Source organism: Rhododendron vialii, chromosome 13a, assembly GCF_030253575.1.
Source record: "Rhododendron vialii isolate Sample 1 chromosome 13a, ASM3025357v1".
NCBI lineage: Eukaryota > Viridiplantae > Streptophyta > Magnoliopsida > Ericales > Ericaceae > Rhododendron > Rhododendron vialii.
Window position 1 is genome coordinate 26277483 of NC_080569.1, and position 15383 is coordinate 26292865.

The window sequence follows — 15383 nt, forward strand, 5'->3', positions numbered from 1 at the left end:
TTGCAAATGACGCGCGAACATTCAGGGCCTATCGACGGCTGGGTGCCTGGCAGGGGATATCAGGGTCTCATAATTAGCCTGGCAGGAGCTAATGCTCAAAATAATCACTCAAGGCCCAACCTTCAAGGTGGGTGCTTGGCAGGGGATATCGGGGTCCCAAAATTAGCCCGACGGGAGCTTCGGCTCAAACACACAAACGACACGACATGTTGAGACATGATTTGAACGGGTATGATTTATGGGTTGAATAAAAGAAAAAAATTGGAGATTTTGGGACACTTGTTCATGAAAGTTGTGCTTCCTTCGTTGTCATTTGATTTCCCATCATTCGTTCATTCGTCTCGCTCATTTGCATATAAAGTTTGCGTAGAATTTTCTACTGGGCTAGTGTAGCTCAAGCCTTATTTATTTTCAGGTGCTAACCCGGAACCATAGCTTGCATTGCTTGGCGTGCTTGGAGTGTGGACATTATTTTTGAAAGCTAACCGAAGGAGTTACTTATTTATCTTTGTAAATCTATTTTGAAAGATGTATTTGTAACTTAAATTGTAATTCTTTTGACTTGGAAGTGTAACTAAGGGAATGAGAACACAGTAATTTTTTGGGTACCGTAAGGATATTTGTGAGTATTTTTATTATGAAAATCATTTATAATTATGTTTAAAATCGAGGACGTGACAACTTGGTATCAGAGCATAGATTTAGAACACCTAGAGACCGTGGGGAGACGTTTTGTCTCATGGGTTCAAAATGTCACGCCTTCTAACATAACTTGTGCATGCTTGTGTGACTAACATTCACGTGATTACTTGGCACTGCATTTTTCGATACTGTAGAGTGGCGTAGAGTCGTTATTGACCCGTGTTGGGAAGTCCGTGGCTTTGACCTCATAGTAATAATGTTGCGATTAATAGTTTTTCTCTCTTAATCATTGTAGTAAGATGCCTCCAAAGACCCGTGTCAGACGAGTTGGGGCTGGGACCCGGGGTGGTCGAGGCCGTGGTCGTGGTCGTAGGGTACCTCTTGAGGACGAGGTTAGTCAGCATGGGGAGAACCCCAGGTGGGAACCCGGGGGCTGGGGCCGGTCGAGGTGCAGGAGTACCTCTTGTTCAGACTCAATTTGCTAGGGACCTCGTCGCAGCACTTACAGCTGCAAATCTTTTAAACCAAACACCTAGAGAGAATGTCGAGGATCGAGCCATGGTGGCAATGCGAGAGTTTAGCCGTAGGAATCCACCGGTGTTTGATGGAACCAGTAGCGACCCGTTGGTGGCTGACCATTGGCTAGCCCAAATTCGTAAACTTTTCAGAGCTCTTAATATCACAAAAGATAACATCAGGGTAGGTATCGTGGCGGTGCAACTAGTTGGGGAGGCCGGTGAATGGTGGGAATCCATTCTTGAAAGCAGGAAAGACGCAAGGAGAGCGGCAAGGACCGCGGCTCAAGTAGATGAGCCAGACGTTGAGAATTTGACATGGGCTGAATTTGAGGCGTTATTTGAGGAGCAGTATTTTCCAGAAACTAGCCGTGAGCAATTGAGGGACCAATTCGAAAAGTTAGAGCAAGGAGGCATGACCGTGTCGGAGTACGCACAGAAATTTCAATCTTTATCCCGTTTTGCGCCAGAGTTGGTGGCGACGGAAGAGAGGAAATGTAGACGCTTTGAGAAAGGACTGCATAATACCGTGAGGAGAATGGTAATGATGCAACGCAAGACTAAATACGCCGAGGTAGTTGAGTGTGCGAGAAGTATTGAGATACCGAAAGAAGCACAAAGGAATAGGGGAGTTTGGGAACCACGACAACCAACCGTGAACACGAGTTCTTCATCGGGGAGCTTTGGAAGCCAAGGGAGGAAAAGGGCAAGGGAACCATCTCAGAACCGTAGGGTAGTTCGTCGAACTTTAGGCCGCCTTCTTCTTCTTTGGGGGCTCGGGGTGTTCTGTCTAGGCCTTCGCCTGTGTGCTACAAGTGTAACCAACCTGGACACGTTCGTGCTCATTGTCCACGCCTCGGGGAAACTTGTTATATCTGTGGTAAAGCGGATCATTTCGCAAGGAATTGTCCTCAGGGGTCGGGAGTGCGTAGCGAGTCGGGTTCCGTGCAGCAGCCGGGAACGGGGCGTAATGTGGGCCAGCCGTTTAGGGGTACTCAAAGGCCGCAGCAGCCTTACTTTCGCCAGACTACATCAGCTCAGAGCTCCGGGATTGATAAGGGAGCGAGTTCTTCCGTGCCTACTCAGGGTTCCGATCAGAGGGGAGGTTTTGTGCAGGGCCAAGGTACCTAGGGACGAGTTTTCAACATCACTTCTGCTATCCCACCTACCACTTCTCAGGCTCCGGAAACTTCTGTTGTGAGGGGTATTTTTCTTTTGTTCAACTCATTTGCTAAAGTACTATTTGATTCTGGAGCATCGCATTCTTTCATTACTGCATCATTTGTGTGTACTTTGGAATTAGAATCGGAAACTATTAGTCCTCTTTTGTTTGTCGAAACACCTCTAGGGGGTAGAATGCCTCTTGATCGAATCTGTCGAGATTGTGAGTTGATGATTCATGATCGTCGCTTTGTGTTCGACTTCATTGTTTTGGGAATGTCGGGGTTTGATCTTATTTTGGGGATGGATTGGCTATCCACATTTCATGCTACCATCGATTGTTTCAAGCGTCGAGTTCGTATTTGTCCTCCCGAAGGTCCTTGTTTTGAATTCTTTGAGGAGCGTCGAGAACCATTGGAACCTTATTTATGTGGGCCTCGTGAGCTAGGGTCGGTTTATTCATTGTTGGCGAGCTTGACGTTAGATGAGGATGCCTTCATGCGTGGGGAGTTACCCTTAGTGGTTTGCGACTTTCCGGATGTATTCCCGGAAGAGTTACTTGGTTTACCTCCCGAGCGAGAGATTGAGTTCACCATTGATCTACTTCCCGGTATCGCTCCTATCTCCGTACCTCCGTATCGTTTCGCACCCGCCGAATTGAGAGAGCTAAAGACTCAATTACAAGAACTGGAAAACCTAGGATTCATTCGTCCAAGTACGTCTCCGTGGGGGGCACCAGCTTTTTTCGCAAAAAAGAAGGATGGTTCACTTCGTTTGTGTATCGACTATCGTAAGCTAAACCGAGTCACCATTAAGAACAAGTACCCTATGCCTAGAATCGATGATTTGTTTGATCAACTACGGGGTGCCACTTGTTTTTCTAAAATCGATTTAAGGTCCGGTTATCATCAGTTGAGGGTTCGAAGGGAAGATATTCCTAAAACCGCTTTCCGTACTCGTTATGGCCATTATGAGTTCGTTGTTATGCCTTTCGGTTTGACGAACGCTCCGACTACATTCATGGATTTGATGAATCGTATTTTTTGTGCTTATCTTGACCATTTCGTTGTCGTCTTTGTGGATGATATTTTGATCTATTCGCCTACGGAGGAGGAACACCAATCTCATCTCACCATCGTTCTTGAACTTTTGGGAGAGCACCAGCTATACGCTAAGCTTAGTAAGTGTGAGTTTTGGTTATCTGAAGTCAAATTTTTGGGTCACGTGGTTTCGAAAGGTGGAGTGTCTGTTGATCCAAGAAAGATAGAATCCATTATGAATTGGCAGCGACCAAAGAACGTATTCGAGATTCGAAGCTTCTTGGGTTTGGCTGGATACTACCGCCGTTTTGTTTTAGACTTTTCTCGTTTAGCGGCACCGATGACTAGATTGACACGTAAGGGGACTCGATTCGTTTGGAGTGACTCGTGTGAGACAGCCTTTGAGGAGTTAAAGAAGCGATTGACTACCGCACCTGTCTTGATTGTACCTGAACGTGGAGTTGGCTACTCCATGTATTGTGATGCGTCTAAGGAAGGGTTGGGATGCGTGTTAATGTAGGCGGGACGAGTGGTAGCGTATGGGTCACGACAGTTGAAAACACATGAGTGGAATTACCCGACACACGATCTAGAACTTGCAGCCGTCGTATTTGCTTTGAAAAGTTGGCGCCATTACTTGTACGGTGAGAAGTTTGAAGTCTTTTTCGATCATAAAAGTTTGAAATACTTATTCTCTCAAAAGGAACTTAACCTTCGTCAACACCGTGGATGGAGCATTTGGAGGATTATGACTTTGAATTACAATACCACCCGGGGAAAGCGAACATTGTGGCTGACGCATTGAGTAGAAAACCGACACATTTAGCGAGCCTAGCGATTCATGAGTGGAAAACAATGAACGATTTGGGCTCCTATGCCATGCACTTTGAGGAAGTTCGGGAAGGGGTCACATTGTGTAACCTGACGATGCAATCGACTTTATCGACGAGAGTAATTGAGGCTCAACAACACGATGAGGAAGCAGAGAAACTTCGTACTAGATTCCTTAGCGGAAACGCTCAAGAAGGGTGGATGATTCACGCCGACCGAGGCTTGTGTTATGGATTTTCGGGGTAGTTGGGAGGATCACTTGCCGTTAGTCGAGTTTGCGTACAACAATAGCTATCAATCTAGTATCGAAATGGCACCGTATGAGGCTTTGTATGGAAGACCGTGTAGATCGCCTGTGTGTTGGACCGAATTGGAAGAGGCTACGCTTGTAGGACCGGACATGATTAAGGAGACCTCCGAGAGCTTGAAAGTAATTCGTCAACGCCTTAAGGAAGCTCAAGAGAGAACGATCGAACAAGTGAATGTGATTCGCCAAAGATTGTTAACCGCGCAAAGCCGCCAAAAGAGTTATGCTGATCGTCGTCGTCGCCCGTTATCATTTGAAGAGGGGGATCATGTATTCCTCAAAGTATCACCGCGTAAAGGTTTGTCTCGTTTTGGGAAAAAGGGAAAGCTATCGCCGCGTTATATCGGACCGTTCGACATTATTGAGAAGATTGAGGAGGTTGCGTATCGTTTGGCTTTGCCACCGAGGTTATCAAGCGTCCATGACGTATTCTACGTGTCTATGTTAAGGAAGTACGAACCGGATCCATCGCATGTGTTGGAGTGGTCCGAACTCGAATTAGAGGCCGATGCGTCTTATGGGGAAGAACCGGTCCGTATCCTAGATTCGCGCGATCAAGTGTTGAGGGGTAAGACGATACCGTTAGTACGAGTCTTATGGAGAAGTCAGGGTAGCGAGGATCAAACTTGGGAACGAGAAGATGAGGTTAGAGAGAAGTATCCACATTTATTCCCGGAGTAACCCAACGTGAGTATCCGAGATCGAAGTATTTTGATGTTTAACATGTTGCATAATATTGGTGATTGAGACCTTGCATGTATAAGTGGTGCATGACTTAGTGAGCACGTTTATTTGAATTTCGAGGACGAAATTTCTTTAAGGAGGGTAGGATGTAGAGACCCGTAAATTTCCTATTTAATTTTAATATTTGTAGTAAAAGAAAAAAAAAGAAAAGAAAAGGGTGAAAATGGCTTGAATATAAATGTGGGGGGTTATATGTGCAGAGGTTGGGAAAGTTTGGGGTGTTATTGCAATTAGTGCATGTGTGCATATGTGTGTCGTGTATATCACCTGGGAAATGTTTTCTTTTTTTTTCTTTTCTTCATTCTCATCTCTCTCTCGTTTCTCTCTCTCGGTCTCTCTCTCACTCTCTCACCCAATCACTCAAAACTCATAACAATCAAGCTTAACTCCATCGTCTACTAGTATATTCGAGCTTGTATCGCGTTGGACAAAGTTTGGTTTGGTGTATTGTTGCTTGATTTGGACTCCGGAAGCTAGGATTTGCACAATCTTCTTGATTTCGGTTTGGATACTTGAGGTAGGAGATTCTACCTCTCTTTATATGTTATTTGGGTTCTCCTATGTCTTATTTGAGTATTTCCATGCTTTGTTTGAGCTTGTATTGGTTGTTGTTTGGTCTGGATCAAAATCTGTCATCTGATAAAAAATCGCCAAATTCCGGATTTCTACCGGTAGGATATTTTCCTCTACAGGTAGAACTTTGTTACCGTAAAGATGTGTGCTCACTGTTTTGAATTTGTACCGATAGGGCTTATTCCCTACCGATAGGATTATTAATTTTTTTCCCACCTACCGGTAGTATTTTTCTTTCTACCGGTAGAACTCGTACCAGCTGAAACTTTGTACCCACTGTTTACAATTCCTACCGGTAGCTCCACGTTCCCTACCGGTAGACCACCGGTGAAGAGCAAAATCCTCCTGTACCGTTCTTACTTTTTCTTTTCCAAGCCTAAAGGCCTTTCCAGGGGATTCAATGATTAGTTTATTATATATGATGATGGCATGGGCAATCATGCATGGTACCATGATCATTGAGACATCCAACTTGGATTTGTCCGAAAATGTAAATTCCTTTTTTTTAAATGTTAAGGATGAGCTTCGAATTGCACAATGTTTTACGAACGATACACATGAACTTGCAAATGACGCGCGAACATTCAGGGCCTATCGACGGGTGGGTATTTGGCAGGAGATATCAGGGTCCCATAATTAGTCTGGCAGGAGCTAATGCTCAAAATAATCACTCAAGGCCCAACCTTCAAGGTGGGTGCTTGGCAGGGGATATCGGGGTCCCAAAATTAGCCCGACAGGAGCTTCGGCTCAGACACACAAACGACACGACATGTTGAGACATGAATTGAACGGGTATGATTTATGGGTTGAATAAAAGAAAAAAATTGAAGATTTTGGAACACTTGTTCATGAAAGTTGTGTTTCCTTCGTTGTCATTTGATTTCCCATCATTCGTTCATTCGTCTCACTCATTTGCATATAAAGTTTGCGTAGAATTTTCTACTGGGCTAGTGTAGCTCAAGCCATATATTATTTTCAGGTGCTAACCCGGAACCATAGCTTGCATTGCTTGGCGTGCTTGGAGTGTGGACATTATTTTTGAAAGCTAACCGAAGGAGTTACTTATTCATCTTTGTAAATCTATTTTGAAAGATGTATTTGTAACTTTAATTGTAATTCTTTTGACTTGGAAGTGTAACTAAGGGAATGAGAACACAGTAATCTTTTGGGTACCGTACGGATATTTGTGAGTATTTTTATTATGAAAATCATTTATAATTATGTTTAAAATCGAGGACGTGACATGCACCGTATTAAAGATCTCAATGAGATCTATCAAACAAAATTCATATTGATAAGAAAATTATTTGCATAAGCACATGATTTTTGAGCTTGAAATTGTCTTCTTAAAAAATAAGGAGTTGTGCTATGAGTAATGGGCGCCGAGGAGGGAAATCGTACCGACTGCTGCTCCGGGCCGTGTCCGGCCACCGGACGGCCGATCCGAGCCGTCCAAAAATTCCAAAAAAAAAAACCGAGGGAGCTTACGCGAGAATCAACAGCATCCGAGATGTGTAAGGTGCTTGATCCGAACACCCCTTTTTCGTGTGAAATTATATACACGAAAAAGGGATACTCAGATCAAGCTCCTACACTCCTCGGATGCCGTTGATTCCTATGACGATTCCCTCGGTTTTTTTTATAATAATTTTTGGACGACTCGGATCGGCTGTCCGGTGGTCGGAGACAGCTCGGCGCAGCCATCGGTACGTTTTCCCTCCCCGGCGCCCATTGGTACCTATATAAATTCTGAAAAAATAAGTACATTCTTTTTATTTTTGTGGAACAAGTCTTATTGTTGAAAAAAAATAAGTTCTTATTCACATTTTGGAACGGGCCCGTAGATTCATAAAGAACAATTCTACATATTGATGTAACTACTGTACAATTATTTAATGGGTTAAGCTGATGACCCCACAGATCTCTTTTTAGACTACTGGAGTACTAATTTGGGACCCGGGGTGCGGAGGGTGCTCCATAGGGGCTTAAAGGACAGCACTTTTAATGGGTCAAGCTGATACCCCACAGATCTCTTTTTAGACTACTGGAGTACTAATTGGGGACCCCGGGTGCGGAGGGTGCTCCATAGGGGCTTAAAGGACAGCACTTTGACCATTTTAACAACCAATGCACGTGTAGTGCGGTTAATTCGTCCGTTCATCTAGGTATTAAACAGCTCGGATTTTTATCTGAAAAATGGACAGCTAGGATTTGCAGGAGGTCGGATTAAATCCGAGCCATTCGTGCTAAGATGGACGGTCGGATCAGCCGCACTATACGGTATAATGCAGTAGGTGCACTACAGCTTCTCTCATTCCACTAATTTGTCATTTTAAGCACGGAGGGTGGATTTTTGTAAAAAAAATTGTCCAAAACTTTTTTTGGTATTTTTTATTTTCCGTAACTTATTGTTTAAATTTCATTGTAATTTTAAGATTAATCATTTGTCTCAATGAGAGGAATCGGAAATGTATAAAAATATAGATCGATGTTGAAAAAAATTCATGTAATACAACACTTTAAACAAAAAATACAGTTATTCGATATTTTTTTTGTCTTTTGTGAATTTTTATTATTTTTTAGACTCCTCTTTGTCGTGATGGATGATTAGCCCAAAACATATTAGGCAAATTTACCAAAAATTTAGAAAAGACGAATAAAACAAACAGAGCGAAAAAAAAGAAAAGAAAAAACAAGAATGCAACTGGATAACGCCATGAGTGGTGATGCATTTCTAGTAGATCGTAATGGTAAGGTTTTATGTTGAAAAATTATTGGGTGGTCTTGCGGCACTGTCACCTGGTGACCCAATACCCTTCTCGACTACACATTCTTGTAGAGCTCATCACTACATATATGAACGACAAAAAAGTGTTGAAAAAAGATGTTATGACACCATGTGGGTTAGGTCTATCAAGTGCATGCACGACCAAAATGAACAGAATAAATTGTTGAAAATAGACACATGAACAATGATAGGGTAACCAACATATGAACAGAGACAAGGCGGCCCAATAGAGCTATAGATCAATCAAAGCCACATCTAATTCAATGGCGAAGAATTTGGAAGGGGACAGCTTTGTTGTTGAGGGAGAGATGCTAAGAGTATTTTGAAGATGCTACAGGGAGTTCTTGTGGCCAAGTCTAATCTGGCCGTCATCGCCAACGATACAAATTACTACTTATTATGCTAGTTTGTTTCTTCTAGTATTTCTTTTGCTTTCATTCCTCGAAATTGTAATAAGGTGGCGCATGATATAACTAAGGATACTCTGTCTGTGGAGACTTCCGCAACCTGGGAGAATAATTTTCCAAACTGGGTTTGTCAAGATGCTTTGTTAGACTTCCCATTGTCGCAATTATCAATATTCAATATGGCAGCCAATTGACCCAAAAAAAAAAAAAACTGATTACAGTACAAGAGAAAATTTTCCAAGTTTAACCATAAAACTAACATGAGTCCATTTATCGGGTTACTAGTGCTTACCCGTGCCTACGGCACTACGCATTCCGGTTAGAATTGTCCATGCCTACGGCACTTGCTAGCTAGTGGCTCAAACACTAAATCGAATCATTAGTGTGTAGTATATGATCCTCTTCTTAGTAGCACGAAAGAGAATTACCCGTGCTTATAATAAAGAGATGGGATTCCATCATATCACAGAGAAGCAAATTGATTAGCAATAGAAATACACTCAACATAGAGCAGAAATGTACATCATCAGCATCAAAGATCTTCACGACACCCTGACAAATTCAAAGATCTTCACAACACCCCACTTTGTAAATTGGGGTGCTGTTGTATCTAATCAAGATTGTTGTATCTAGTGCTTGCCCATGCCTAAAGGCACGGGTCGATGAATTTGTTACTCCCTCCGTCTCTTTTTAAATGTCCTACTTCGTAACTCTAACTTATTAAAAAAACATCATCATTATACCTTTCACATCAACTTTTTTCTCCACTTTCCCTACTTACCCATCATCATTACACTTTTTACTCACTAACTTTTCAAAATAGAATCTACTTTTAGGGACAAAATAGACAATGTACCAAATTTTACCCACGAACTTTACTAAATGGACACTTATTAAGGGACAGCTCAAAATGGAATACTGGACTATAATAAAGGGACGGATGGAGTATTTAGTATGATTTTGAGTGAGTTTAGCTAGCGGAATTCCCATAACTGAAGGCACTTACAAACAAAATTTAACTTCAGTGATATAAACCACTCAATTATAATACTGATCACATCCCAAAAACCCAATTGTCTTCACAAAATCTACTTTATAAGTTTGACATAGAAAAACTTATATTTTATCCATACAACAAAGCAACATCTAACTAATCAACTCGAAATGAAAAAAGATTGAGGTGATTTCACTTCTAACATCAACTCTATCCCAACATGGCTTTCGACGTTACAAGGTTGGCCACTGCAACCTGCAAAAATCAAATATTGTTTCAGCTCACACATACCATTTCAAGCATCAAGTATTTTAGTAGAAGTCGCTACCATTACATTATTGGAGTTGCATCTACTCCAATAATTGGAATTATCCGCCCTAATTGGAATTATCTATTGAATCTTGATAATGGCTCAAAAAATTAAATCGATTATTAGACCCACTTCTAAGTATTAGTTACACTTCTTACGACAAAAAAGAACTGAAGCAGCAGGTTATAATAAGCTCAAAATTATTAGGTCATTGATGAGTTGAGGTAAAAATTGGGCAAGGCGTCGAACTTTTGGTTGAGGGACCAAATTAATGCGAATGTTAGATGATTTCAAGTACAAAAAAACAGAGAGATATTGGGTAGTATCATCAACCTTCAAATGCGTGAATTTAACTTTAAGATTCTCACACCACACATCCCATTTTCCAACCATTCCCGATTACAAACAGCCCTTCTCCACCTGTTCCCATTACCCTAACCTCACAACAACGGATCTCAAGCAGACACAACTATGCTTTCCATTTGAATGGAATAATTTTGCATTCTGAAGTAAAAGACTAAGGATCCAAGCTTTGACAATATTGTGTAACCAATGAACATCCTAGCCAAGGCCACACTATCCAAAGATGTCGGGCAGAAAAAATACGCATACATGAATTCCTAATTGATACGCTCTAAACTCGAGCATCCTTATTTAGAAAGGACCAAAAAACAGGAAACCAACGTTCAATAGAAAAGTCCTTCAACGTGAGCAAACAGCTTCAACATCTTTTGCAAACATTAAGATACAGTCAATTTGATTTTACTCTAAAAGAAACGAAGTTTATAAATGCATCAGAGTAATGGTGCGTCAAAATGCATAAAAACAATTTCTCCCCATTATTTTCTTTGGACACATGAAGGTCAATGTTCATAGTGAAAGTATCGAATAACCAAGTTTTTTTTTTAAAGACATTAACATGTTCATAATCAATTGACATGATACCCACCCACCCTGATTGGAATTGCCTGTGCCTACGGTACTTACTAAAAGTTCAAACACTAAATCAATTCATTAGTGTGTAGTATGTGATCCTCTTCTTGGTAACACGAAAGAAAATTACACGTGCATGCGGCACTGCCCCAACTAAACTTTTAAGCTAGCTAATATTTAATATCCACAATAGAGATTTCTGTCTCGCCCATGTAAACTTGGTGTTCATCAGGGTGTGCCTTGACATGTGGAAAACTTAGCCTTTCGCACTTCAGACTATTCCTTACCGCCCCTCCCTCCCACAGCTATTATTGGTGAAAGGGGAAAGCAATAAAAAAACATATATGTCAAAGTTGGGGAAGGATGTCTTTACCCAATTGGCAATTCCACACATTAATAATGTTTAAAAGCAACTGAAGTTCAAGTAGGTTGGAATCGAAACTCACTTTGACCCGTAAGTCAGAATATGTGATCACCAAGAGGAAAATAAATAAGAAAATCCATAAATATGTTTGCTCTTAAAAATAAATCATAAAAAATTAATTCACTCTCCACGATTTTCACTCACTCAACACAAGCATTTAAACAAATACAAAGTGGGCATCTTCGAAAAACCCACATGTCAACTGGGACAAAGAATAAAAAGAGCAGAAATGGAAGAACAAAGTTGTAGATCAAAAAATTACATCTTATATAGAAGCAGGGTTTGAACGGAGGGTAAACATCCTGCTGCCGGCGCTGGTAATTGAGGAGAGAGTACGATGAAAAGCTAGAGATGGAAGCAGCAAAATCGTGCGCGGGTGATGAAGGGAAGGAGGAGGGCTGGAGGGGTGGTGGTGGCTGGGTTTCTCACTATCATGAGAGAGAGAGAGAGAGAGAGAGAGAGAGAGAGTTTAAAATTTGAAATTAACGTGAAAAGAAAAGACGATCTGCAGTAAAGAAGACATGGCAGACAGGTTGTAATTTATGTGAAAATCACAGGTACTTAATCGGAAAATGGAAGGATGCACTATAAGACATGGCAGACAGTTGTAATTTAGGTAAAAATTATAGACACTTAATCGGAAAGTGGGAGAATGCACTACAGCTTTTAAATTAAATAAATTTGAATCATTCCAACAACTTGCTCACACACCATTATAGAGATGATTCCAATCTTGTTTATTCGCTCTTTGATTTGGGACCAATTTATTCTCTTTTAAATTTGGAGTAATAAGTGTGGAGAGAGAGAGAGAGAAAATCTTAAATACCACGCCCAATGATTTTGAGACTCCAAAACAAACGAGGCTAATCAAGAATCAAACTCGATCTTGGCTCCACCAACGGTGACGTTACCGGCCCCACTCCTAGGGACCAAAGTGACCACGACCCCATCGTCATCTTCGGCTCCCAAATCTTCAAGCAAATCCGAGATCCCAAGCCTCAAACAAGTCTTGGTGATGTTTTTGCCACTACCGTGTTTGTGCTTATGCGGCACGTTCACAAAGCTTCCGGCGAACTCGCTGTTTCCAGGCCGGATCACCGTCTCGTCTTCGTCGTTAATGAATACGTCGAACTTGACGAAGGATTCTCTGTTCACCTCTATCCCTTCGATCACTAGTATTTCCTCTTCGTCGTCTTTCTCTTTCGTGGTCCTCGACTTCCTGGGCCTTGCTACCATCGCTCTCACCACTTTGTCGAGTTTTGTGGGAAATACCTGATGGGATTTAAACCGTTAGATTTATGTATATAAAATTCAAAAACTGAACTTGATTATTAGACGCAAGCATTATTGTTGTCTTTTGGCATATAGAGTTCTATGCAGGAGGAGTATATTTTTAGGTGGATAGATATTAACTATGTTAACTGTTTGAAGCATTAGATACGACAATACCTGGGAAGCTGCCGCGATCTCTGCCGCCATGGCCACGCCGGACTTCTTTATCTTCCTCGAAACCTTCGAGACAAGTGGCGTCGGCCGATTTTTCAGCCATGGAACACTTGTATCCTGATAAACGTACCCAAGATTTTTCGAGTCCAAACAATCCTTCACCTTCACTCTAACAAGCTGAGCATTCTCATCATAAAACAAAAATTCCGCATTCAGCCAATCCGGGTCGGTGAAATCCTTTCGTTTTCCACCTAGAGTCTTCCAAATGGACCACACCCGATCCACATTACTATGATGGGCAAAAAAAATCGGGTCCCTACCCGCCGAATAAAAATTACCCATGTCCTCAATATTGGGCTGGGTCCGATCCCCACACCAAATATGGACTGGCCCATGAGGGGTGTTTTCAAGGGCACCAGCTCCCGGATCGGGATCATCCCCGGCCCGGTAAGGGGTACCCATGAAAAGCTTAGCAGTTTTCCCAGTAGACACCACTTGTCTGTACATGATGGATAAATTACTCGAGATTTGCTCCTTATTGGTTGTAGTCGGGTCGGTTAGATCGTAGTCCAAATCAATTAAGGTTGGGGGTTGGTGTTTGGTGTCGCGGAGCTTGTTATAGAGCGATGAATTCGGGTTGGCGTACATTGCGGGCATTTTCATGGACTCGGGCGAGTCCCAGCTCCAAAATGGCATAGCGAAACTTGGGTCATCGATAAGTTTACCCAAAATTCTCTCGAAAAAATAGAGGTAGTATCTATGGAAAGGGAGAAAGAGCCACGAGTTGTGGACTTGGAGCTCCAAATCCGGAAAGCCAACTTGATCATACGCCCCATCGCAGTAAGCGCAGTGGATGTCCGCTTGTTGCGAGAAGCTTCTCGGGTCATCATCGGGTAATTCCTTCATGAGTTGGATCGCTCTTTCGAACTTGGCTGTGTATTTGTCGGAGGCCAAATGGGTTGCGGGTCGGATCCTCATGGAGTTGGGCCGCGGAGGGGGTTTGAATTCGACGATTTTTGTGCTTATTGGGGGACAGCAGTTGGTGGCTTTTGCCCCGGTGGGTAAGTCCGCCTTCCCGCATTTGGTTAAATCCGGGGCACGAACCGGGGCGGATAAGGCTGCCGGGTTGGGTACTAGAGTGGCAGCACTATAGCCTCCTAGCCCAATTAGCACATTTCTCCTATCAAGCTTGTTTAGGGGATTCTCACTGTTTTTGGAAGTTGGGTTTTGGTCATGGTTATTTGTGGATTGGCATGATACTTTGAAAAGGTGCTTGGTATTCTTAATAGAGGAGATTTGAAGTTGATTTTTTTTTAGAAAGGGAGAGGAGGAGAGGGTGGAGAAGGCGGCCGTGGCGGTGCCGTTGGTGGTGATGGTTAAGGGTGGAAGAGAAGCCATGGCTTTGTTTTGGGTGGTTTATGAGAGTTGTGGTTATATAGGGGTAGATTATTGACTTTTCTATGCGTGAGGACCACCAGGGGCGGATCGAGTAAGGGGCACATGGGGTCACATGCCCCCACCCTACCCCATCCCTTTTTTAAAAAAACAAATTTACAGTTTATTTTTTATGCAAAAATTAGTTTTTTGTTTTTTGGGCAAAAATGAGTGGGAGAACGAAAAATCTACACAAAACACTCGACGGGGAGAACTCGCTCGACACTTGATTTACTTTGTCTTTGCCGATCGCTCGTCTCTGTGGTCATCGCCCGTCATCTCACTGTCTTCCTCACCAATCATCAATTAAATTTGGGGCTACACGGCAAAAGTAACATTTTATTGAATGGATTTTTAATTTGGGGCTACATAATTTAGGACTTTTTATTCTTTTCTTATAAGGTTCGAACGTAATATATATCTTGATTGTTTGGGAAAATTAGGCCTTCATTTTTTTACTTGGTTTTTACCCAATGAATAAAATTTACAATTCAATTTTTCATAGCTTGTATCTTTGCGCTTAATTTCGATTTTTGCTTAAGGTTATTAGTATAATGTACTTCCGCGTGAGGCAAATTCTGGGTCCACCACTGAGGACCACACTAGTCTCCCAAGTTGACAAACTAAATTAAAAACGAGGGCTGCCGCAGCTATTTCACTTAGATTTATTCAGCCTGTGTGGTTACACAAATTGTGTATGGGGTATTTACCTGTAGTAGCGGAAGTTCTTCAGTTTGACTAATTTGAAAGTGACAAATATATATATATATATATATATATATATATATATATATATATATTGGCTTAAATGTGGGGGGAAACGTTCAGAGTCGT

At 42.0% G+C, this 15383-nt stretch overlaps 2 protein-coding genes across 2 annotated transcripts; one reads left to right on the forward strand and one right to left on the reverse strand.

The window, feature by feature from the left end:
* The first annotated feature begins 1044 nt into the window (after positions 1–1044).
* On the forward strand, positions 1045–3878 carry LOC131314055 (uncharacterized). The gene is made up of 5 exons (XM_058342551.1): positions 1045–2280; positions 2337–2361; positions 2461–2541; positions 2695–3033; positions 3526–3878. Exons 1-5 carry the CDS (start codon positions 1045–1047, stop codon positions 3876–3878), a joined length of 2034 nt encoding a protein of 677 aa, XP_058198534.1.
* Positions 3879–10010: 6132 nt separating this feature from the next.
* Positions 10011–14573, reverse strand: LOC131312786 (polyphenol oxidase, chloroplastic-like). The gene is made up of 3 exons (XM_058340762.1): positions 13119–14573; positions 11932–12941; positions 10011–10257 (listed from the first exon to the last, which is right to left on the reverse strand). The coding sequence occupies exons 1-2, from the start codon at positions 14511–14513 to the stop codon at positions 12537–12539; spliced, it is 1800 nt and encodes a 599-aa protein (XP_058196745.1). The 5' UTR covers positions 14514–14573; the 3' UTR covers positions 10011–10257; positions 11932–12536.
* Between the last annotated feature and the right edge of the window lie 810 nt (positions 14574–15383).